Source organism: Larimichthys crocea, chromosome IV (genome assembly GCF_000972845.2).
Source record: "Larimichthys crocea isolate SSNF chromosome IV, L_crocea_2.0, whole genome shotgun sequence".
Lineage (NCBI taxonomy): Eukaryota > Metazoa > Chordata > Actinopteri > Sciaenidae > Larimichthys > Larimichthys crocea.
This window is the reverse complement of record NC_040014.1, coordinates 1,807,210-1,833,440: the sequence shown is the minus strand read 5'-3', so window position 1 is coordinate 1,833,440 and position 26,231 is coordinate 1,807,210. Positions and strand designations below refer to the sequence as shown.

The 26,231-nt window shown below is 39.9% G+C and overlaps 2 protein-coding genes across 4 annotated transcripts in view; one reads left to right on the top strand and one right to left on the bottom strand.

Annotated features, from left to right (window-relative positions):
* The window catches only part of il11ra (interleukin 11 receptor subunit alpha), a 52,728-nt gene extending 34,665 nt beyond the window's left edge, over positions 1-18,063 (top strand). Inside the window, exons 3-13 of one of the 3 annotated variants that reach the window (XR_003462370.1) lie at positions 3,561-3,627; positions 4,342-4,508; positions 5,238-5,349; positions 5,579-5,742; positions 7,369-7,532; positions 8,743-8,896; positions 9,435-9,521; positions 12,246-12,348; positions 12,552-12,631; positions 13,339-13,845; positions 13,934-18,063. Coding sequence is in view for 2 of the 3 variants with exons in the window: in XM_027278596.1 (XP_027134397.1) it covers positions 3,561-3,627; positions 4,342-4,508; positions 5,238-5,349; positions 5,579-5,742; positions 7,369-7,532; positions 8,743-8,896; positions 9,435-9,521; positions 12,246-12,348; positions 12,552-12,630 (1,097 nt within the window). In the remaining variant the exon portion in view is untranslated. Of the gene's footprint in view, positions 1-3,560; positions 3,628-4,341; positions 4,509-5,237; positions 5,350-5,578; positions 5,743-7,368; positions 7,533-8,742; positions 8,897-9,434; positions 9,522-12,245; positions 12,349-12,551; positions 12,632-13,338 lie in introns of all 3 variants that reach the window. The other 2 variants (XM_027278597.1, XM_027278596.1) reach the window with 2 other exon arrangements.
* Positions 18,064-19,120: 1,057 nt separating this feature from the next.
* Positions 19,121-24,874, bottom strand: tmem267 (transmembrane protein 267). Its single transcript, XM_019265888.2, has 3 exons — positions 24,785-24,874; positions 23,180-23,644; positions 19,121-22,075 (listed from the first exon to the last, which is right to left on the bottom strand). Exons 2-3 carry the CDS (start codon positions 23,585-23,587, stop codon positions 21,740-21,742), a joined length of 744 nt encoding a protein of 247 aa, XP_019121433.1. The 5' UTR covers positions 23,588-23,644; positions 24,785-24,874; the 3' UTR covers positions 19,121-21,739.
* Between the last annotated feature and the right edge of the window lie 1,357 nt (positions 24,875-26,231).

Here is a 26,231-nt window from a genome sequence, read left to right as displayed (position 1 = left end):
TTACCCTACAGCAGCTCCACAGTCCCTTTTTTCTATTGTTTGGAAAGTACTGAGTTTCATCCAGCTTGCAATTTCTGTGTCCACCCTGCCATCTGATTTCAATGTCAGTAGAAACCTGCAGTGTTCCTGTGTGCATTAGTGTGTGTGTGGATATGTGTACTTGAATTCATATGTGTGTGGTTTTATGTATCTGTGTGTGTGTGTGTGTGTGTGTGTGTGTGTGTGTACATGTCCATGTGTCTGGGCCGTCTTGCCAGAGGCAGAATCAGATATGATTGGAACGCTGCGGGTTTGGGGAATAATGTACTTCACTGCCAATAAAACATGAATACACACATTCAGACCAGCCAACTCTTTGCACTGCACCACGGCCCCAGGTAGCACACACAGAAACAGAGGGAGGGGAGTTTGTGTGTGTGTGTGTGTAGATGTGTGTGTGTATGTGTACTTTTCGTGGTTAAAAGGAAAAAGAAAATCTGGTTAAGACTGGTGACAGAGGCATTGAATAGAAAGATTGAGATAAAGATTGACACAGAGGAGAAATGATGAGAATACAAACACAGGAACATATTAATAATATGAATTAGTAATTAATAAAGCTTAAGAGGAAATTCCATTTCTTAAAACTTGGGTGTGTGGACACAGTTATGTAGGTGTGAATGATTCAGCATTTTTCTTATCAAAATTACAATTACAATACAAGAGTGGTTTTTGAAACACGAGAGCCACGGTTTTAATGGGTTTTGAATTGCTAGTTATATAATTAACAGTATCTTCTTAACAAACTACCCACTAACATTGTGCCAGTGATTGTTGATCTCACTGGCTATAATGACAATTTATGCTGGTAAACTTGCTTTAATTCCAAACTATAAAAAAAAAATACTTGACTTTAGCATGGAAGGAGTGTGCTCTGTCTTTTTGCTGTTCATAAATGACCAACACAACACAGCTCGTCTGTCACTCTGTAAAGCTAACGTTCAGGACAGAGCAGTCAACACTCTTTACACGCAGTCAGCTTGATATCAAAACACTGTCAGATGTGACTCACCAGCTGTTAGTCATTATTACCAAAACTGACCATTTAAGTGGCTGTTATTGATAACAGTTTTGAATGTCATGGTTATATTATCTAATATATAAGTTTAGACTAGACGTTGACTTTTATTAACCCAACAGGGATTATAACTGGAATGTCTGGTGTGCTTACTTTCGGTTTCAACTTCTAATAAGTAGTTAAGTTTCATTTACAATCCGTGCAATCTTGTTAAACTTAACTTTCTGATTAAACAACAGTGAATAGAACTATTAAAATAAGAAAAAAGTGAATTTTCTTTTCCCCCCCTCCTTTTTTAAAAAGAACAAGGTGTGTTTGTCCTTTCTAACTGAGATATCTACAGGTGTCTTGTGTCCTTCAGCTGTCACGAAGCTTTGTTTACAGTGGCCCATAAATAACGGCTGTCTCGGTAGCTCAGATCTATTAATCATGCCCTGTGTTGTATGATAAAATGTTTCCTATACACACCGTAACAGAATGAACAGACTTCCATTTTGCTTTATTTTTCAGTGCACGTTTATCTCCTCCACTCCAAAACATAAAAATAACCACAAAAACACTGTGGAGCACTTTGCTGTTCATTTCCCAGCTGTTTCATTTAGCACAGCCACTAAAACAGCAGCAGAAAGGCCAGAAAAGGGCGCTCTAGGTGTCGGGTATAACCAAGCATTGAAAAGGCCCTCAGTAGAGCCTTCTACCTGAGAAGTGTGTAAAGTTTAATTTAGGATTAATGTAGTTGGTCCCCGAAGGACATATGAGGTTACAGAAGCAGGTAAAACTAATATAAATATACCAATACAGCAAATTAAATAATAACATCCTCAAAATGCTTCCCCTCCTCCACCTACCTAGTCCTCTTGAACCTCACGGACCACAACTGACAACAAAGTCACATTTTCAAGACCCAGCAAAATGTTTTTGCTTGTTATCCCTTCTGATACCATTTTTAACCCAGTCAGACTCCTGGTGAAGCAGATAAAGAGAGTGTTTGTGTGAAAAAATGAAGAGGAAAAAACAAAACACAGACCGGGACAAATTGTTTATTACCAAGGGAGGAGAGGCCAGCAGGGAGTGTGCATGCCTGAGTGATTGAGGTTGAGAATTAATGAAGGTGCATGCGTGGCAGACTGGCAGTCAAAGTGATGTTTTTCCACTCTAGATCTACTGTAAATGCCAGCTTTCATATTGTGGAGCCAAGCAAAACATGCACACACATACACTCACACTCACACACTGCAGATAGAGTATCAACTCAGCAAATTACTACTGCCACCACAAATATTTGCTCAGGTATACACTGCACTTATTTTCAGTTCACAACTACACTACATCCAAATTTGAGTGATAGAAAGTAATCGTTTAGCCCCTTCTATCTCATCCTTTAAGTCGCTGATACAAATGGTTGCTCTATACACCAAACTGACAGTACTTGGCCTGGTACAAAAGGAGCGAATAATTAACAACAAATAAACATGGTACCAACCTCAGCTATTGGCCAAACAGGCTGAGAGCAGCCCAGAATTCAGCTCATTTCTCACAGGTACTCCTGTCCCGTGCCCTACTCTACTCTTCTACATCACATCTGCTCACCACTGCTCTACTTCTATTAGGTACATGGTAGTTTTGTTGCTATTCTTCTAAAACTAAAACTAAAGCTGTTTATATGGCTAGGTACCATAAGAAGTCATTTTGCATAGAATTAAGAAAAATATAGAAAAAACACTTATGTTTAAGGCAGCATCCTTCAAAAACATTTCAATAGTTATTCCATATGTGGTTGAGAAATGTGCGGCGCTTCTGCGTGAATATTGATATTTTGGAAAACTGAGGACAAGGTGCGCTGTTGTGTGTCAGTGAGTCTTTTTCAGTCCTCAGTTTTCCAAAATCCACAGCACACCAGTCACTTGTTTATTCTTGAGTCTTAATGAAATTAAGGCAGTGAGCACAGGACTATGTTGAATCCTCTCTAGTCAGTGGATCAATCTCATACACGGGCAAATTAGGACTATGAGCAGAAAGCGGCTCAAAGTTGTACAGATGAACACATCTGGGTTTTGATTCTCAGCGGGATCAGTTCTAGTAAATTTTCACACTCCAAGGACTTCTCAATGCTGAGTGAACAATGAGTGAAATTGTTTCTGAATGGAGTTTTTAAAGTGTATCATATCTTCTTAAAATGTTTAATTGCTTCTCTGTTTATTATTTCAGTAGATTTGCTGATACAGATAATATTATTTTAATTGTAATAATAATAAACTTTCAGAAAAATAAAACACTCTAGAGCAGCTTAATACTGTGTGCCAAAGTCTCCGCAGCCTTGTGCCTGCAGAATCCCTAACCTTGTATGGTCATGTTATTGTGATGCCGTCGACTCTAATGTAAACGGTGGCGCTTAAATCACATTAATACAGACAGTGCAGACACGCGGTATGTCAGATTGTGCGGATATTGTAAGCCAGACAACAATGTGCTTTAATATTTTATGCGATGTCTGTGTTTGCAGTGTCAGGCGTGCAGTATGGGCGCCTGGAGTCAAATGTGACACTGGCATGCGGAGAGTCACGAACTGGGTAAGGAGAGAAAACTATTGCCTGTGTCAAAGTTGTGTTTTCTTTCTGGTTTCTAATGACAAAATGATATTTGCAGCACAGTCATAAAGGGGTTTGAAAGATTTTTGTCAGACATCTGAAACAACAGCATAGCTGCTAAATTTATTACTTTCAAGGGTCGTACAGGAACAAATTCATCATGAAAGTTGCAGTGACATCCATTTGTGCACCCGCAGACTTTTAGGTAGTAAAGTAGTGTTCAAAGTTAAAACTTTATTTAGCAATCTAGCCCTTTTCATATACTCAATTATGCGTATAGATTTTCTAGTTTTAACTCAAAGATTTAGGCACTTTAAGTGCTTTCTTAAAGAATTGCTCAAAGACTGCTCAAAGGGGAATGTAAGATTAAAAACAGTAAAACCTTTCAGTTTAAATTCGGGGTCTGACAGTCAGCAGTTTTGTTTTTAAGGCAACAGAAAAGAAGTTATGATACAAAGGGCTGAAGAGAGAATTATCTGATCTGAGAAAGAGCCGCTGTATACCAAACACAGTTCGACTTCATTAGAAAAGAGAGACGGTGATGTTTTTTTAAAGAAAGCTAAAAACAAATGAGATGTTATCCGTAAACTGGAAACAAATCCAGCTAACTGCTATTGTATGTGCAATCGAGATTTACTGACATATAGAAAATGCCAGATGTAACAATAACTAAACTCTAACATGTTTCCCGATCAGGATATCTGTGTTGTGGCATCTCAACAACAGCTCGGCATTGCCATGGCACAAAGTGACATCAAATGGAAGCTTAGTCCTGCTGCACGCCGACCTCTCAGCGCAGGGCGACTACAGCTGTTATGACGACCATGGGCTTCTCCTCCACTCTGTCACACTCAGGCTGGGTCGTAAGTGTTGTTGTGACTTGTCCAGGCTTACAGCACCTAATTTAGGAGTTATTACACTTTTACAGCTCTGCCGTACTTTTAGTCTCTTGCCACTGGACTGCAGGTTTAAAAAAAACAAAAAAAACTAAACTCTTTGCAGCAGTAACATGCCTGTGGCCCCCTGTGTTTTAACTCCTACATACACACACAGCATCCCAATCCCTCACAGTTCAGTTCATTCTTTGGATAATTCAGCATTAAAGAAGTTTCTGTTTCTCCTACTCAGACATTCTTATCTCTTGAGTTTCAAGATATTTTTTCTGTTTCTCTCCCATCCATTTCTGTTTCTTTGTCTTCCTTTTGTTTAATGAATGAATTTCTTTTCTCACTGGCTCTCTGGCTATAACATGACAGCCTAGTATATTAGTTGTAATGAAAACAGCATTACTGGGCCTCAGAGGAAACGGGTCTTATCGGCCATGACATAGACAAAGCCCTCCACTTCCTGTCAATGTCTCAAACAGGAAACGGCTTCCTAAGTGGGCTTCCTTTTGAAGGACGGGGAGTTTTCCATGGTATCGGCCAAGCCTATCCTCAAACATTTTGTTTAATGATAGAGACATCAGAGCTGTTTTAGATTTAGATTTTAGACTCCTGGACAAGACAGAAATCTTGCAAGGCTATTCAAATAAAAAAACAAAAACTTGCTCCCTGTCCTCTAAATGAATCTGTCTGACTCCTGTTTCCTAGATCCCCCTGGGCTGCTGAGCATTTCCTGTCAAGTGCCCAATCACGCGCATGTTCGTTGCTCCTGGGTGGAAAAAGAGACGTTCCTGCCAACCAAGTACAATGCCTCCTTCAGGTAAGAGTGAGTTACTGCACGTAAAACCGTGACGCCGAAGGTCACATTTAGAATGGGCTGTGAAGAAGCTAAATATAGTGCGTGTGCCACAGAGTGACATTTTGTATGTGGTGTGTATAGAGAGAGTACCAGTGTAAGCCTGCTCTGTCCCTCAGTGCTTCCTGTCTGTATGCCATAAGTGGAAGCTTTTAACTCAAACTTACCGTTTCTACTTCTACTCTTCTTCAAGGGGGCTCGGTGAGGAGTGGAGGCCATGCACTGTGGACATCACCCACAAGTTCTGTGATTTGTATCAGCCTGCCTTCTGGCAACCCATCCATACCCTGAAAATCATAGAGACCAATGGGCTGGGGTCTGAGACGACATTTGTCCGGTTTAAGCTACATGAGCTATGTAAGATCACATAAAACACTCACACACACGATCACTTTAACCATTTTTGTATTGCTCTGCACCCACTCTACTGAAACAGGCTGTAGCTAATTGAAAAACTACTATTGTGATTGTCTGGAAGTATTGCTGACCTTGTCTGCTCTATTATGTTGACTGCTTGTGATATCTAACTCATTTAAAATCAATAATGCACTTCAGAGTTCAAGCTCCATGCTACAAAAGCAACTGCAATGTGTACTTTCCTTCCTTTTAAATTGAAATACAGAGGTTCATGTCGTCTTTTAGAAAGCACATTCATTTTCCCTATTTCTATACACACACACAATTTCACATGAACACACATTTATGAGACAGGTTAAACTACAGGAGCACTGCAAGGCAAATCCATAGAAGCTCAAACATGCAGATAAAGATAACACATGAAAGATGGTGTCTCTTTGTAGCCTGGTATCACCAGAATAATTCTCAAGTGCAAACCTGCCAGAGCGAATTACAAATGAACACGGCGAATTCATCCGCCTCACAGGCTGGTCTTTCTGTACATTCATGCAACCCACAGATGTACACACACAAAATGTCATGATTTCTAATGCTGCTCATAATTCTTCCAGACTACAGTTGCGACTGCGCCCTTTTGGTCCTCATGTGATGACCTCAATTATCTTGTTTTGCTGCTTCTCTTTCGGCATGACATTCAGCAGGGCCGTTCATAACGTCCTTGAGACAGTCTTTAGAGCTAATGGAAAGCACTGTTTGTCTGTTTGATCAGTGTTCTGCTTCTGTTCTAAATTGCACTTTCAGCAGCTGCCGACTTATCAAACATTGTGCCAAATTTGAAATAATCCTACATAATGAGTATAGTTTAATCACTCGCAACACTTGGCTTGACTCACTCTGTTTTGCCATGGAAGATCTCCTAGCTGTTGCACTTATGTCTAAATAAAACATCACCCTTTAGGTGTTTGGTTTATGTCAGGGGTCTCAAACTCAATTACCTGGGGGCCACTCGAGGTAAAGTCTGGGTGAGGCTGGGCCGCATCAAGTACTCCACAAAAAAAGGGTTTCAGGTATGAACGGTTCTTCAGGCCGCAATTGGCCCGTGGGCCACGAGTTTGAGACCCATGGTTTACATAATTCCTTTAGTTGTTGGTTGAGTTACTGTTTCTTGTTAATTTTGAACTCATTACCTACACACACTTGATTATTATTTAGCCAAGTAATCACAAACTCACTGCAGTGACATGCATATATAAGTTTTTTTTTAAAAAAAAATCTATAACGGTAGGGAGAATGTCAAACAAACCATTTAAATATTTATAAGCTCAAATTAACTATTTACACATAAGCTAAAGGAGCATCCAGATCCAGAGATCCGGACAAAAACCTACTGACTTGCCTACTCACAGCACAAGAGGAGATGGTTAGACCCCGGCAATGTTGGCAGAACTGTGTGGTTGTTGCAGTGCAGAATAATATATTTCCAGTTACCAGTTAAAAAACTATTTTAAAAATCATGTCTGAGCAGGTGCTTTGGTCATATTCTGTACTTAATTTTTTTTCTAAATAGTTTGCCAATGTGTAAATAATCATAATAAATCTCACGTTCTTTCTTGTCTTATTTTGCAGTGAAACCAGACCCTCCAAAGTCAGTGGTGGTGAAGGAGATAGAAGGCCATTCGATGAGGCTGATCATCTCATGGGACTATCCCTCTTCCTGGCCACTGCACGATGCTTTCCCCCTTATGTTTCATATCAGATACAGGCCACAGGGCTCTATGTACTGGTCAGAGGTTAGTACGAGAATGTTTCATTTCAGTGTTGATGGGTGCAATCTTGTAAAAAAAAAAATGCAAGCACGTTTTATCAGCGATTGAAACTTAATCATTAATTTGCTGAGATGACGAGGTTAACGTGCAATGAAATATTTATAACATTTGGTATTAGGGATGCACCGAAATGAAAATTTTCGGCCGAAACCGAATAAAAATTTAATGGTTGGCCGAATACCGAAACCGAAACCGAATATGAAATGCGGTTGTTAAATTTTTCACTATTTTTTTTACTATTGCATAAATAGCCTAGAACAAATTTGTAGACATGTTTTTTCAAAGAAAGTAAATGTTTATTTAATATTCTTCAGATATTCCAGTAGAATTTCCATTAGTATAATTATTATTTCATTTATACTGTTAGAAAGCCCATGTTGTTCTAATCACTGTTAATTTGTTCTTGAAAGAAATACTATTTAGTTTTATTATATTTCCGGTGAATTTCCATTTTTCCCATGTTGTGAACGCATCATAGTCATTCCTACGGTCATTGAACGCACCTCGCATGTGTGAGACGCCGTAATGTAGAGAGAAGTATAAAGCTCCGCTAAAGAGCAGTGTATGATGAATTTCTTGCCTGTGTTTTTCCTATATCCTGCATCGTGGGATTGTGTGTGAATGAGAAAAGAATCAGCAACCGTGGCCAGATCGCTGCGCACGTTGTTTCATTGCATCAATTGCGTCACGCCACTATTCGGCCTTACTATTCGGCCACTTCACCGAAAGCCGAAATGCACTTTTGGCCGAAGATTTTCGGTGGTCGAATTTTCGGTGCATCCCTATTTGATATAGAATATATTCTTGTCAAATAACAACAATGTTTCTGTTATGAAGTTGCTTTTTTAAAATAAGTCCCTACAAAGGATTTAAAACAAAACAAGAAGAATATGAGAAACTACATTTTTTTTTTACACAAATCTGGCACATACGAGATGAGTGGTCATCTAATTTCAGTCATTTAACATGTTTTCATTGGCTTCTTACTTGGTGTGTCACACTTAATACACTCTAAAGCCAAAAACAATATAAAAAAAGTTCAGTTCCACAGAGTTGTTTCCTTATTTGGACTTTCTGTACTTGCTCATGTGATGACGCCATCACAACATCAGCTTTTCTCCATGTTGACTGCTACTTTATTGTGCTCTGTCCTGTCTCTTTCTCTGTCAATCAGATTTACTCTCTCGATAGTCCAGTTGTGGTTTTCGATGCCCTGGCTGGCCACCTCCACCAAGTTCAGATTCGAGGCCGAGACGAGGTGAACTCTGAGAGCCAGTGGAGTGAATGGAGTCCCCTGATTCTTGTCCGGCCCTGGGAAGGTCAGAAAGGTTAATCAAAATGTCTCTAAATTATAAGTCAAGTCAAACCAAAGCAAAGTTGTGGATAAAACTATTGGCATATTGATAGGTTGACGGTAAACTAATCTGAAGCAATTTTGATAATCTTTTAATCATTTCAGTCATTTTTCAAGCAGAAAATCTGAATCCAGCTTCACAGATGTGAAAGTCTGCTGCTTTTTATTGTCTTAATGGTATATAAAATGTAATATCTTTAGTGTTTAGATTATAAGCAGGACAAAACAAGAGATGGACATTTGAGAATGGCCTTTTTTTTTTTTACTATCTTCTGATGTCTCTATGATAATCACCAGGTGCAGCCCTGGTGTATTTCACTGGTAAACAGTGAGGAAGGGGCAGTAACAGAGGATTGTAATACTATATCTAGTAATATCACCTTCAAATAGCAGCAGCCTTTAACAACAGACTTTATACAGATATTGTTACTCACTTTATTAAACGCCTAAAGTGTGTGTGTGTGTGTGTGTGTGTGTGTGTGTGTGTGTGTGTGCATTTGTGTGTACCACAGACCTCACCACCCCTGAGCCTACAGATGATTACCTGCCAGAAGATTTCTGGATCACAAAACCTGAAACCTCCACTGCAAAGTCACACAGTAAGACTTTTATGTCACTTATGTCAAGTGGCGATTGAGTCATTACTCATTATGTCATTATTGCAATTCTTCCACTTCTGTTGTTTCAGCTACTATGCTAAAAATGTATCAATACTCTACTGTTGTTATTATTAGTTATTACTGTTGTTATTGTTGTTTATTACATCCACTACTACCATGATCATGATCACATCACTATCATTACTAGTAGATTTGCACGACGGCTTCTCACTGCATGCTACTCCCTTGTAAACAAACCAACATGGCAAGTACTGCAACCGAACTACACAGCTGCTGAATGATTGGCTGTTTGCCTGTTACTGGTGATGACCGGGGATATGATAGGCTGTTTCCACACGCTGGGTCCGCCTGTCTGTTAGCTGATTGGCTGTTCGTTGTTTCTGCCGGAAAGTGCGAACTCCATGAAGACCGCTCGCTTCCATAGAAATTCGCTTCAAAAACAAACAACAAGCTAAAGTTCTGTCTCGCCCAGATGCGCGCACGGCTTACAGTCACAAACATGAGACAACACACTCACCATGGAAGAAGCACCGGGCCCGAGCGGCGAGTCTGCCGCGGGGTTGTCGTTAGTGGCACCATAGACATATATACACAGACATATATACATAGACATATATACACAGACATATATACATAGACATATATACATAGACGCCTCATTGAGCAGGTTGGTCCGTTGCTGCGTTACGTTAACGTGTCCGCCATATAGGATGTGGAAGATCTGCCCCGTAAACTAATAAAAGGAAATGGACTGAACTTCATAAAGCGCCCTTCTACAAAGTTCTTTAAGTTAATGCCTCTTATACACCCATTCACACAAACACTAATATATCTGGGAAACAAACAGGCACCAAAAACAACGTTTGTAACTTTTAAAGTGATGATTATAAATGTTTCCTATTATGTTTAGGATATAAGTAAGCACCAAACCAACGTATGTTTTTTTCTAATGCTGAGTGTTTACAGCTACATGAGGGGCATTGATGAACATACATATCTATACAGCTATACAATTGCAGTCTCTGTGTGTGTGTGTAAGTTAAAAACCTTGGAAAAGAATACTCTCGCACAGCTTTTTCCGTGTGTTGTCAGTTACTTTGCCACATCCGAAATTACGTCGACGTCGACGTATAATGCAGCGTGTCTACGTATATATGTCTATGACTGATACCACTACTTTTGCTCAAAAAACCAAACTCGTTTCGAACTTGTTTCAGTCTAACTTTTACTTCACCAGTATTATGTTTATCATGCACCAAACAACATTAGTAATTAATAAGTATTTATAACTTGTACAAATACATTGCAGTTCACCAAAACTATAATAATAATAAAAAGGCTGCAGTATCGCGATAATACCCGGAACCGCGATACTTTGTCTGGTATAGTATCGTGGTTACTTATTTTGGTATCGTGACAACTCTAATTGCTAGTATTCTCATAGCTGTTTGACATGCATGTCAGTCCCAGAAATGAAACGCTTCAGAGTAACCCACTAAAAACAATATGTGTCACGTGTGTCATTATATTCAAAACCAAAACATCCATTATTTCACTTTGAGGTGAAATTATTCCGACAGTCGAGTTGATCAAAGGTTGGATCCGTTTCAAGACTGTTCCTCTCTTGTTTACAACGCAATGATTAGCCCTCTGTCTGAGTATGAGCCTGATAAGATGGACTATGTGAACCATAGCTAATCAGAGAACAGGACAGGCATATATTTTTATCCCATCTGGCAACAACAAGAGGCCACATCAGTCATTAATGCAGAAATAAGACATTATTTACTGTTATTATACTCCACATAGACCAGTGCAAGTTTCACATGCCGAGCTTAGCACCAAATTACATATAACTGCAGTAAATTGTGCCTGCAGGGTGATATGTTTTCTACACTGTGTGTCCTGGATGAAAGGTTAAGTACATACTGTAGCAACTCACACATACACGGGCAGAAACACAGGAAAAAGCACCATGCAGTTGCAAGCATGCACATCAAAACTATACACATGCGGGATACACACAAGTATACACACACATACAGTATACATGAAGAGTTAGAGGCTGAGAATCAGTGTGACTGACGCCGTCAGATCTCTTTTAGCTGCTCTGCTGTGGACCAGATGTCTTCTCCTGTTTTGTGTGTGTGTGTCCGCTGTCATTTGCAGATGTGCCCATAAATCGTGTTTCTTTGCACATTTGATTGTTGATGTGTGTGTGTGTGTCTGCGCTGTACGTTCTTGCTTTGAAAGAGACTTGTTTACTCCTCTCAGTATGATAAATGCATGTTTGTGTGAAAACTGTAACGGCTGATTTTAAAATGAACTCCTCACCAGAGACTAATTAAATCAGAGAACACACACATAGCACCATTTTTCTCTCTCTATCTCTCCTTTTTTTTTGTCTCAGACACACACAGACATGGAAGGATGAGAAGAATGCACAAAAATATGCATTTTCACAGGGTCTGCTTTTTGTTAATGAGTTTTGACCAGGCATCTTCTTTCTTTACGATATATTTTTACAACTTTTATCCACAACACATCTGTCTCTACAATCATGCATCTGTTCCTCTGTTTCTCGCTCAGTCCTACCCTCCGTGATTCAGTTCAGTATCCCCGCACCCCCCACCCCCACCCCTCGCTCTGCTTGTTTTGTTAATCTCCGCTCTTGTTGTTCTGTGCCTCTCTCTCCTCATTTAGATCCTTCACTTGAGGATGAAGGTAATTTGGGTTTGGTGATTCTGCTGGTTTTGTTCTCCGTGGTCGTCCTCACCACCGTCCTTTCCCTCATCTTTGTCGTGTGGTAAGACACGCGCGCGCACGCACACACACACACACACACACACACACACACACACACACACCTACATGCACACAGCCCACATCCACAGGCCACAGCTGTGTGGCCTGTCTTTTTTACTCTTCACTTTGAGTGAGACTGTCTTTTGCGAAGCCTGACATTTTTTACATTTATTATGGTATTTACTTGATGTTTTATATTACCAGGGTGAGGCAGAGGCGGCGTGATCATGTGACCATTCAGGAACTCGCCTCTATGGTCAAGATGAAGTCCATGCCAATCTAATGTAAGACACACGTGCACTCATTGTTTCATCTTGAGCGTTTGTCTTGTTTTATTTGTTTGTCAGATTCAGTCTTCCTCTTGCTCCTCCTCCTCTTTGTCTCATTGCACATATGTTATGAATATGTGGAGTTCTCACTGATGGCCACACATAGTTGTTTGTGTTCTTAGTTTAGCTTGTTTGGCAGATAGTTTTAGACCTCCCTATGGAGAACAGCCTCTGTGGCAAAGCAAATTAAAATTGTAATTAAGTGTCACTTCATTCAGATTTATAAGACTACGACAGAGTGCCCACAAATAAGAGCAAAAAGAGTGAGAGGAACGTAGCAAAGCTCCGCCTCAGTAACGACTGAAATGGTTCAAAGTTCTGCTATAAACAACATTCAGACAACCCTTCAGATAGCCGGCCAACTTGTGATTATAAGCCTAACATACACACACACAGATTATAACCCTTCATATAAGTATCCCTGCATATCTCTCATCCAGCTCTGTTATTTAAACTGTTGCTTTTAAAGCAGGGCCTAATTACATAATGATTTATTCATGTTTTTTAAAATTGCACTCCACCCTCCTCTTTTCTCTAATCTCTCTCCCTCTTTTTTTGTACTTATTTTCTGTCTTCCACCCTTCTCCTCCTCCCTCTCCTCTCCTCCGTCCTTCCTCTCCCTCCTCTCCTCTCCCCTCCCCTCCTCTCCTCTCCTCTTCTAGGTTGATTTCAAGCATCTTCAGCTCATCAGCCCGTTCTAGGGCTCCTCCCAAGAGTCAGCCTCTGCCTTTACCACTGTAGAGTGCTGGCTGTTTTAACTACACTAACCAGAATGCATCAGCCAGAGTCCAACCAGGATCCAGGACAACAACAGGAACAAACCTATACAAGGAACTTGGCAGAGTAGGGTAAAACGACCCAATATATTAAAGCTGACTAAAGGGTATGTTGTGCAAGATTTCCCTGGAAATATTCAGTGGTCATACAGTAACTGATCTACCCATAATGCATCAGGAGACCCCACCTACTGTCCATGGGGACAGGGAAAACAGACCCTACTCTGTTTCTTCATGTTCACTTCAGCAACTTCACTGCAGCTCACTCCTCAGCAGACTGTAGGAGTGACGATGCGTAACGACGTTTGAGTTCACTCACAATCAATGCTGCTTCAGGTGGACTGACTCCTCAGCCTTGTTGGAGAGGAGCGACATTTTATTTCTTTTAAACAAGTAAGGACAGAAAGTGCAACAGGAGAACTTTGCTGGGACAACTTGCCTTTTTTCTCTCACCCAGAACTCCTCCTTTTTTTTTTTTTAGATCAATTGTGAGAAGTAACAGATTAATGTACGTCCGTTATTACATCGACTGACCAACCGACTCAATGCTGTGAAGGAAGCATAACTTCTGCCAGTCTCTCTGTGTGCGTCTGATGCCAAAGCAGCAACTAAGGGGCATTATGTTCTCAGCTGAGGGGCGACCTGTTCCAGGCTCCTGACCTGAGGGGACATGGAGGACATGGAGAATGGAGGTCCAGGGTGGGCGGGTTAGGTTATCTACACTTCATTTACGACAAGTGATTTGTTTTATGTTGCATGAGATGCTTGTTTTGTTGTCCGATGTCTTTTGTTTTTTTATGTTATACCTCTTTCTATCCATCCATCCATCCACTGTTCCTGAATGTGTGGGAATGAAAGACACACATGCAGAGAAAGAGAGAGAGAGAGAGAGAAGAAAAGAGATACTGGTCTTTAACAAACCATCAGCATTACATAGATACTTAGATAGATGATAATTAATCAGAGATATTTAGCTGTCCTGTCTAGACCTCGAAGAACCCAGAGTAACGTTTCTCAAGTCAGTTTTGAAAATGGTAATATGTCAGCATTTCTGTAAGACATCAAACACTTTCAACTCAACTCAACTTAAAATTCACACATGCACCCTTTTAATTGAATCGCCCCTGTTGAAAGTGGACACACCCAGCACCACTGATGGGTGTGGTAAGGTGTGGTCTGAGGTGTGCTTTATTGCACCTGTAACCACAGCCATCAGTAATGTCACAGGATCCTGGGGTGCACCTGTACGTGTGGTGAGAAGTTAAAGTACCTCTTTAAAAACAGAATGACATCTCTGTGGCTCACAAAAACAGTTTTTTTACACTCTGTGAAATACATGCTTAATATGACATTGTCCACTGCAGGACTGGAACTAACAGTTATTTTCATTAGCAATCTGTCTTCTATGAAATGTCAGAAAATCCCTCAGAATTTCCAAAAGGTTAAGATAACATCCTCAAATTACTTCTTCTGTCTGACATGGCCAAGGATATTTAATTTATGTTTATATAAAAGCTGTTGCTGTAACTGGTAAATATTTGTTGTTGGTCAACAAATGGATCATCAGCCTTCAGCAGCAGGCCGGTGTTACACCATAACAGTTACTATAACCCCTTTGGACCTTGATAAGACCCGATAAGACTCACTCTTGCATATAAGTTGTTCAGCCTAGTTCATTACAGGTCAGATGTTACCTGCAGATAACGAGACAATAAGAGGCATATTTTAATTGGACCCAGAGGTTTATCAAAGTTCATCAATATTATGATATAGTTTGTATGTTGTAAGAGAAAAAAGGCACAAGAACAACTTTCAAAATAGTTGGTAAGCTGTCCTACCCAAGGACACAATGCAATGATGATCTACATGTAATGGAATACAGTACAAAGACTGTTTAATTAATGTTGAACTCATAAACTTGATTGTTTCAGTGGGTATGGAACTGAAGGCTCATTAAGCAAGAATAGGGTGATTAAAATATTTAGAGAATTCAGGGCACACAGGGGTCGAGGCTTCAAACCAACACTGAATCCCCGAGGCAGCACTGCATAAAAAAACAACATGGTTGTATAAAGGATATTTTCTACATGTGCTCAGAAAGACTTCAAGAATCAGTCGTCTGTAAACAGTTCACCACTACATCTACAAATGTAAGTTAAAACTCTACCATGTAAAGCGAAAGCCAGATATCAACAACATCCAGAAACACAGCTGATCTGAGATGGACTGAACAGAAAGTGGACGTTTCAAATTGCCAGGCTGAATTTACATTATACAAAGTGTTCTAACTTTTTTGGAACTGGGGTTGTAATCAGGGGATAAAGCTGACTCAACGTCATTTGAGAAACCATCATCTTACCTAAAAGTCCATGGGGAAATAGCCGTCATGCATGAGTCTCAGAGTTTTGGCTGGCATGTAGACAGCACCACTGTCACTCATATGGGAATGAAAATGGATGCAGAAAGCGCTGGAAGCAACTTTGACAGGGGGCTTTATTGCACAGGGCTGAGTGGGCTCTCACGTCACCGCTACCATCTCCACAGACAGCACTTAAATGATTTACGGGCAGTTACCATGGAAACATATGCGCCACTTTAAATATGATGCACCGGTTAATTAAAATGTAGGGTGATGATATTTTACAACAAACAAGAGCACGAACACGACTGACTGACAAGAGTGACTCTCGCTCACTGTACTCGTGTCTCACGTCCCACCGGCTCGTGGAAAATGAATGATTTCTGGGTGGTCAGTGTTCACCGTATGAAAATCCCTAAATACCTCTAGTACAGTATATCTGGTTTAGTTTTGCTTTCCACATCTGCGCCTACAGTACAAACCTTGTGTCCTGGCTAACTTTCTGCAACAGATGGAAGTGAGAGGCTTGCATTAAAAAAAAATATATATTTCTTTCTTTCTTTCTGTTGGTCTGGTGGTTATATTTTGTTGATCCAAAGCTGTGTAGTCTTCAGTTGATTGATTGATTGATTGATTGATTGACTGTATAGTTTGTATAAGAAACACAGGGTGCATCTATGTCAAACCTTTTCCAGTTTGACAACTGTATGTTCTCTCAAGCTAGCTCCACATATTATGCATGGATCCAGTTGAAGCTTTTTTTGTGTATTATTGTGTATCACACTTTAAAAAAAAAAATACATTTCATGTATGTTATTATAAGTGATTGTTTATATGTAGAGAGAAAAAAAAACATATTCTTTGGGATAGTTTTGCAGACATGGTTTAACTCAGTCTTGTGTTCATTTGTAATAGACAAATTAGCAGTTATTATATGTACGCTTCAATTTTGAAACCCATTAGACAAAACCTGCTTTTTTTAATGTAATTCTTTCTTTACAAGGAATCTAATTCCAGATAACTTTAGAAAGTACGATCTCCCACAGATAAATAGGATTAGTGACTGAGGATGATCCATGTCTGGAGAACCTTCCCAGCATTGTGTATTTGTTATTCTACCCAGTTATATGAAGCTGTGTTACTGTACGATTACTGTATGGACAATGTGTTTACTGAATTTGTCTTCACCCACTTTGCTTTACTTCAGTGTTGCATTTCATTCGTTTCTTTGCAGCCAGATGAATTTTTATTTTTTTTTTCAGCTCTTCTCGCACCCCCTGTGGCAACAATCACAAAATTGTATTTTCAAATTATCTTTGGCAGAGAGCTGATCTTTTGCTTTCTGTTTGAATTGGAAAATATCAGCTCTAGATAGATATCAGATGGCTGTGAGCTAGAAAGGGATGGAGTATCTGAATGTTTAGAGGCTGTGTAAACTAAAAAATGATACCTGTTACTCATTATAACTGGATTTGAAAGTTAAGTAGTAAAGGATGGGCCAGTAATGAACAAATGTATATATTTTTTTATGATTATCTCCAAACATGAACTCACAACTCAACAATCTCCCTCAGTGCTTTTTAATTCTAGACCTATGTTTGGTTGACTTAATCAAGATAATGAACAGGCTACCTGTTTGCTCATTGTAACATAAATACTGTATGCTGTTTAAGCATAACCACACATCATTTAAAAATCTGGTAAATATAAAAACCCAGAGTGTTATAACTGACATGAGGAAAGCCGGTTTGTCACAATTTCTGGATTTCACATGCAACAAAGTTATTTTTGCAATCTAAAAAGCAAAACAAAAGTCAGAAATTTTTTACGCTAAAAACGTTTTATGACATATTTTCACGAAATTGTGCTAGGTCCAGTTTTATAAACCTTTCATCAGATTGAACAGTCACTGATACTGCACATGGCCCACATAAAAGTCAAAGTGAACCGTTGTCTTTCTGTATACCGTGTAACTTCCGATTGTCGCCTTTCTGTTTCACTCTCGTGGTGTTTTCTCTGTTTTCGTGGTATTTCCAGTCTTTCTATGTTCCTCTGCAGTATGTGATGGCAGATGGAGCCTGGATGGTTTTAGTTCTTATAACTCAAATTACACTCAGGCATCCATTTTCAGATGTACATAGTCCTTTTTCTTTTTTTTTTTTTGCTTAATGTGTACGACAGATATCACCATAAGCTGTTTTTTTTCTTCCTGTCCTTGTATGTGTCTGTGAAATAAATACTATTTTATCACACTTGTAGCTTTTGGCAGTCTACTGGTGGCTCACAAACTTTTTTTTCTTCCATATCTTCAGTTCTTCCACTAAAACTGCACGTGTTTGAAACAAGTTGGTTGGTTAGAACTGTCTGACAATTTAGCCTTTGGTTTGATGGAACGTCGTGAATGCCAATTGTCTGATGTCCAAAACATGCTAAAATTTGCTACAAATAAGAAGTGGAGAGGATTGGTAGTCTTGTTTCTCAGGCCGTTGGTATTGTTCATGCTTGTGATTGACCAAACATTGAACAAATTTTGCCTAAAGCCTGTTGCAGTCTCTCTTAGAAAGTTTCCATTATCTGAATGTGACAGTGTCTGATGAATCCCAAATGGTCAAGCCAGCTTTTGTCGTTTTTGTGAAAGAGTCTTTCAAGATGTGCAACTGGAGGGAAATTGCCTTGGTATTCTGGCTCCACTGCTCCACCGCGAACATGTCATTATGCAGGCTTCAGTATTGTCAGGGTTTAAGTTTTGAAACTGCAAGGATATATTTATGCTTTATTGTTCTCCTGGTCACCATTGTCAGGTGGACTGCTTTGATGCTTTTGTACTTTTCCAAGAAGTTTTCCTGAATAACTAGTCAGGTGGAGTCCAAAGTAAACTTTAACCCCGATAACAATAGAGACAGTGAAAAACATTTTCTGTGGAATGGCCACTCTGCTGACTCAGGCCTCAGGTTTCCTTCCTGCTGTGTTCATGATACTTCCAATTAACAGCTCAGTACAATGCCTTTGAGAGACTCAATGTAAGTACTCAGCAGCAGCAAGAGCCCGAGCTGATCAGTGATAAGTTGAAAAATAAATAAATGACTTCACTTAAGTCACTTGTAATTTGATGATTTCTTACTTTCTCTTTCAAAATGTTCAAGTCTTGTAGCCTTTTTTAAACCTCAAAAGGGCTATCAACTGATCTACACATATTAAAAGTAAAATAAATGTACGGAAAGTTTGATTTTTGCTTTTTCCAAGCATTACTCATACTCATTTTTTGCCAAATTCCAGTACTGATAACTGATTGTAAATGACGCTGCACTGTTTTTTTGTGTAGTTCCAAAGAACAACTGAATTGATCCCAAGGGACCACGCTAAAAGAAAGACATTCCTAAACGCTCATCATATGGTATATTTTTATTCAGTCCATTTTCGTCCAATAACTATTAGCGAACATCCTGCACAGCTGACAGCAAACCTCATGATGCCCATTCATTCTTTTTCTTTGCTCATTGTCTCATCCCTCACTGCACTTCCTTTTTGATGCAGCATACCTGAGGAAATCCTCTGCCCTTAACGTGTGCACATACACGGGATGTACTGATGCACAAACACAGGCTATTTATACACACACAGGATATATTTTATTGAGATAAAAAGAACACTACATCTTGTTACCATCTATACTTTATCACTACTCAATTCAAAACTTGGTCATAAAAAAAAACATTTAACAGATCATTTAAATCTAAAAAACTTAAAATGTGCAAAAAGTCAACATAATATTGCATTAATGAAGGTCACATTGTAAACATAAGCAGCGATAAAAGATGTGTCACTGAAAATAACAACTAAAAATGGGACAGTGGCCATGTGCGACCTTTTCTCTTTTTTTAAAGTCACTTTCTGTTAAGCAGGTGCAGCAGTGTTTCCACTTTATACCTTCCAGGTGATAAAAGGGAGATATTTCTTAAATAATTCAAAGTGCAAGAGCAGCAAAAAAAACAAACAAAAAAAACAAGACACCCAAATAAGTAAAATAAATAAGTCATAACACGTCATTTGTACCAAGACTTTGCATTTCTATAACACACTGTACAATTGTCAAACTTTAGGACCTGAAATCAACACATGGGAAACCCTATAACTCACTGCAGCACCCTAGTGGACAACAAGTGTTACTGCAGTCTTAATCACCAGCAGCTTCACAACAAAAAATTCTGATATTTAAGAATATTCTGATTAAACTCCTGCCCAAAATGTAAAAAGAAAAACGTCACCATCCATCACCACCGTCCCTTTTCTACTCAAACCATGTCAATTACATTCAAATAACTACAATAAGTTCCTAAAACCTATTAAATTCACTATAATCCACTCTATTACAATGTGTTATTATGTATCTTTTCAAATATGATAAACAATATGTGTGTGATCAGTCTACATCTAAATCAGTGTGATGACCTCCTCCTTCGTACCTCGAAATGTTCTGTGTCTCAGTGGATGATAATATTCACGTATGTGATAAATAGTTCAAGTAAATAGTCCGAGTCGTGGTTTCACCACTGAGAAGCCGACTTTATGAAGTGTCATTTAACAGTAGCATAACAAGAATACTGCAACAATATACAGCAACTTTTTTTCCCCCCGATTTTATATTTCTGTAAATATCAACAATATGAAGATATTACACTACTGAACAAGTCATTCTCTTAAATATTTTAAACTTCACAAATAAAAATCCAGTATCTTTCCTGTTCCCTTATCCTTTCTAATGTTTGGCATGAAATAAAGAGGTCACTTGGGACACCGTACACCGATCCCGACTTCAAACACAAAATCATCTGTTATTTCATCCTTTGCTGAGACAAATCTGAGACACCCTGAAGTGGATTTTCCTGTTTGAAACTGCCAAAATAAAAGCAGTTTTCTGTCGTCTGTACAACAGCAAGAAAACACTGCTTGTGCAGCTTCTCCAGCACAGTATGTGGAATATTTCTCACATTCAGGGTAGATTGATGAACATCTGTGTCTGAGCAGCTAATCCAAACATTAAACCAGGTTTCACTGCAGGCACAATGCTGCAGGCCACTGTTTGTTTTTTTTTTCCAAGCTAAATCCAACAACACCAACGTTGAGTCAAGATAATGCAGATTTTTAGAAACAAACACCACCCAGCTGACGTGGTTGGTCCTGAAAACTGATTTGCAAAAAGTGGCTTCTATAGGAAAAGCTGGTTTTGACCGGACAGTAAGGCTCGTCAAAAGCAGCGAAATGAGTCTGCTCGAGCGGCAGAGAGGCCAAAGATCATTTCTGTGATGTGGTGATTCATAGTGGATCTGTCGTTGGAATGTGGTGGTGATTTAACACCCTCTCTACGATAAGATGAAATGGCAGGTGGAGCAACAGTGGAGTAAAAAAGAAAAAAACATATTGGATGCACTGAAGGTGAAAAGTGACACTGTGTCAGTGTCGTACAGCCTGTGGTGAACCTTTGGTTGACTTTTCCTTGAGTGTTCTTCAGACGAGGGTGGACAGTTGATAGTTCAGGGGCCAAGAAATACACTTCTGTGATTGGTGGAAGTCAATCGTCAGGGTGTCGGGGCAGATGGACGGAGAGCAGGCGAGCCGTTATGTCAAAACTTTAAAGGTCACATTTTCTTTTCAAAAGCTAATTTCTTAATTTAAAGATGTCTCCATCCACAGAATTCCAAATGTATTATTTATTAGTATTTTTTTCATATATATAGAGTTTGCTCATCCTCGTGTCTGATTCTAAGCCAACATTTCTCCAAAATGTTTTTCTTTCAGCATCGTCTTCCAACTGTTTCCTCCTATGATTTCAAGTATCTAAAAGTTGTTTCAGAAGAATAAACAATGTTTTATACGCACAGGCGATCCATACCAGATCAGTGTTAGATGTCGTTGGCAAGTCAGTGACGTCTAAACATCGATGGCCACCCCGTGTTTGGTGGAGATCACATCCCTGGTTCCCGTCAGATACATGAGCACAGAGCACAGGTGAGGAAGTGTTGCCGTGGTGCTGATGTACAACCAATAGGGGAGTGGCGCCGTGTTGCCGAACGGGCACACCCACAGGCCGTGGCGCACGGCGTCGCGCACGTGGTGCGTCGCCATGGAGATGAAAAGCATCCACGGCAAGGAGCACCAAGCGTCTTTGAGGCGTCCGATCCACATGAGGAAGCGGAGGGAGAGACAGAGGACGGGGATGATGGAGGAACAGTGGAGGGGAGGACGCTGAGGGAGCGAGACAGCAGCCTGAAAAGAAAGAAGTACTTACCAGTAAGACATTCTTCAGCAGAATAATATCAATCCACAATCAAATATATACAATACAAATATTATTACTGCGACTTCTGCAGAATTATGTGTATCTCACAACTGAACCGTGTTTTCTGACACCGCTTACCAGACAGTATCATCAAACGAGTGTGCCCTGTTACTTATACAGATTCATATTCTTCCAAACAGCAGTGAAGAGGTAGGGTTGCAAAATTCCTAGAATTGTCAAGGTTGGAGACTTTCCATGGGAATTAACGGGAATTTACAGGAACAAACTGGGAATTTACAAAGTTGAAGGGTGGCCCTAACAGGGAACCTAAATATAGTTGGACCCACTCTTGAACCCAGAGCACCAGACTATTGAAGCCTGTGGACTACATAAAGTGAAGTATGTTTTGATGATATCATGGGGTAAATATATACAGCACGTGAACATGTATCCATACCTTAGGCAGCTAGCTGATAGGTTAGATGCTAAATAAATAGCTAGCATCATTTCATTGACCATTTATGAGGTTATCATGATGCTAGCTCACCCCTGATTTACAGCTAATTCCCATAAAATCCTTTAAATTACTATTAATTCCCATGATATAATTTTTTTTAAATTCCCCAGCTTAACTTCCCGTGGAAAGTTTCTGGAATGTTTCCACCCCTTTGCAACCCTAGTTAGGGTTAGGGGTTACTCTCTCTCTCACACACACACACACAAACTGTGTGTTTGAGTGGAAACATGTTTCAGAAGAATACACAGTCTGTACAGTGGTCTCCATTACAGGGCTGGAGCTTTTGATGCTGTCCAGTTTCAGTGTCTGTTCTAAATCATCTCTAATAAAATCTGAATATTTCTCTGAAGAAGGATGGCTGGTGCCAGACAAACACGTCATTAAACAAACGCCTACAGACTCTGATGAATGGCAAACACTGACTGTCCTTGTGATCTTTGCAAACAGAGACTGCAGAGGTGTACAGTCCTTATAATGACAGAGCAGAAAGGCAAGATTCTTTTTATTTATCATCTAAGTTCTTCCTTTTATTTTTAATCTTTAATCTTTGGCCTTGCACAGTTGCAGGTCATACCTTGAGCGACAGGGATCCAGCCATATAGAAGTGGTCCAGGTCTATGATTGATGCCAGAAGACCGGCCAGCAGCACCTCATACAGATCACTCTTTTTCCTCAGTCCAATAACAACCGCCCACGACCACAGCCCCACCAGTCCATGCGTGGCGTTGTCCAACGCCGCACGCAGCCACAGGTGTTGCTGGATGACCGACAGCTGGAGAGCGTGGTCCGCCACCACGCAGAACATGCCGAGTCCCGCCGACGCCAGCAGAGAGGCGGAGCTGAATGTCTGTAGGAGGGCCTGAGCTTTCTCCGTCTCCACAGCCAGGCTGAGGGGTACGGGAGCGCCTTCTCGCCCCAGGCCCACCCCCAACAACGGGGACGAGGAGGGGGAGGAGTCGAGCTTGGAGTAGAATCCTTGCATGTTGACAGATGGCTGTGGGGGCCAATCGCCACTGAAGGTCAGCAAGAGTCAGGCAGGCTGGAGAAGGAAGGGGAGAAGAGACGTGGTGAAACTAGTGTGCTACATCTGTACTGTGCTGTGAGCTCTTTGGGCTCATGTGCAAAGAAATCCATATGGTACACTACAAACAAACAAACACAGTACATGAAGAATACAATAAACATCACTGTGCCACCAGGACAGGACGAGCTTTGTCTCTGTTGCAAGAATTTTATTAAAAAAAATGAATAAAGACAACACAGCACAGCGATGTGCATAAATGAATACAGATTATATGAATATGATTACATGAATCTGTCATCATACTAACTGTATTTCATGCACATAATGTATGAAAGAGGCTCCCTGTGCTCTGCTGTTTGAATTATTAATCCACATGTTGATCATTAGAGGGATATGAGCTTATCAAATGAGTGTTGCCTCAGATCTAAATGAATAGAATCAATCAAAGATGGACATGACACTGTCCTCTGAGCCCTGCATTCATTTAAACCGCTTCAAATTAATACAACAATATGACATGTTTTGTATATATATATCTATATATATATATATATATAGTTCAGTTCTTCTTCCTTCATCTGAATCCTGCGGGAATAGAAAAATAGGTCTCTCATATAACTGAGTGAAATGTAGGACAGACTACCTGAATTCATCTCAGCGTTACAGCAGTGTGTGTGTGTGTGTGTGTTTTTTTTTTAAGAAATAAACATTTTCTCACGTATGAAATATTAATGAAGCGGTTATTTCTGTCACCTGCTGACAGCTGTCGGTTATCTGCGAGGCTGACAAGTCTGAAGTCTTTTCATGTGTCCCTCCGACACATTAGACCGCTCACAAAGACACACATGACCATTGTCTCGCCGAGCTGCAGCCACAGCACTGACGAGGACAGACATATATATGTCTCTGCTGACGAGGACAGACATATATATGTCTCTGCTGACGAGGACAGCCGCAGCTAGCTGGGAGCTAAGTGGCTAGCGGTGACAGTGGGCGGACAGCAGCTGTCACGGTCAGCTCCGACAAAGCTGCAGCGAGTGACGCCGCACGACACGCTTCACTACGGTTCAGATGTGATAATCTACAGTTTGTCGGTTCATTCAAATGTTCCGGGACATTTCTGATCAGCCGCTTGATAAATGAGACAGTACTCACCCCATCTCTCTGCACCAGCTATCCCTCCGCCAGGTCTTCTTCTGTTGTGTGTCTTTTTTTTTTTGTTTTGGTGTGGGTAGGATTGATGGTCGGCGGCGCTTTGCTGCCACCCACAGGTCATGAGTGGAACAGCTGGATTTCAATCAATAAATAAACCCATGAATAAATAAATAAATGATAATATTATTAAAACACATTCAAATGTAGAAATAAACAGACAGAATAAATAAATATAGTTCAAGTCTTATAATAAGTCTAATAAAGCGACGGCTCACTGTTGGTTTTTGTTTTGACCTGAGGGTTCTAGAGGGCTCTTTTAATTAAAGCTGTATAAAAAAACAACAAATGGATCTGCGTGCTGTACTTCTGCCCCTAATCAACAGATGTGATGGATCTGCGTGCTGTACTTCTGCCCCTAATCAACAGATGTGCAAGTTTTAGAGTAGAAAGAAAAAGAATTTCAAGGGAGTTTAATTTGTTCCCAGGAAATTAGTTTTATTTCTACGTAATTTGATAGAAGTAGAATTTAACACGATGAAAACACATTGACAAGTAAACAGGCAAAGCCTAAATAGGAAGTTTTCAACATGTCTTGGTACATACTCAGGAGGGATGAGTTTTGTCTGAAACACTTGACCCAATTTAAGTGTTGGAGACTTAAAATACCACACAGAGTCCAACCACTGACTGTGCTAAATCTTGTGGTGATTATAGGTCAACTATTTCCTCACTTTCAAATCTAATTTTATTACAGAGTTCATCTAATATTGAAATGTCTATGTCTCTTTACACCTTCATTCACCAAATTAAACACTCAAACCCATTCAGGAAGCTTGAGGTGATATCCAAATGAAAGGTTGGTGGAAGAATGCTTTAAACCTCTGGTTAAAAATGCATGATGTTCTGAGAAAAGAGAAGTGTGACTTTATCAACTAGAAAACATTCATCCAAAATAATTTATCATGGCTTATGCAAAACAACCTCTGGAATACACATCAGCATTATCAGAGCGACAGAAAAAGTAACACAGGCACAGTGAATGAAAGTAAACGTGCTCACTGATAGACTCGTGTCTATATATACACAGTATATAACATGGCCAGATCTGATTCTTAGCAGCTGCAGTTTCTCTGAGCACCACTAGAGGGTGAAAGAGACCACAGAATGAAACAAATGACTAAACGTTAAAGAAACCACCATCAGTACTTCACACTGATGTTTCAGGATCCAAAATGTGTTTGATGCTGATAGATTAAACAACACAGAATAAACCAAACAAACATGTCATCTTGAAAATCTTAGTAGTAGTAGTATTTTCTTTATGATTTTGACTGGCAGAATAATCTCAGTATTGGACCCTGACTGGCAGATATTATTGCCCCCTCTATATCATTTTAGGCTGATCTGCTGATTGGAAAGTTTTTGAATAGGTGTGTCAGTTCAAATG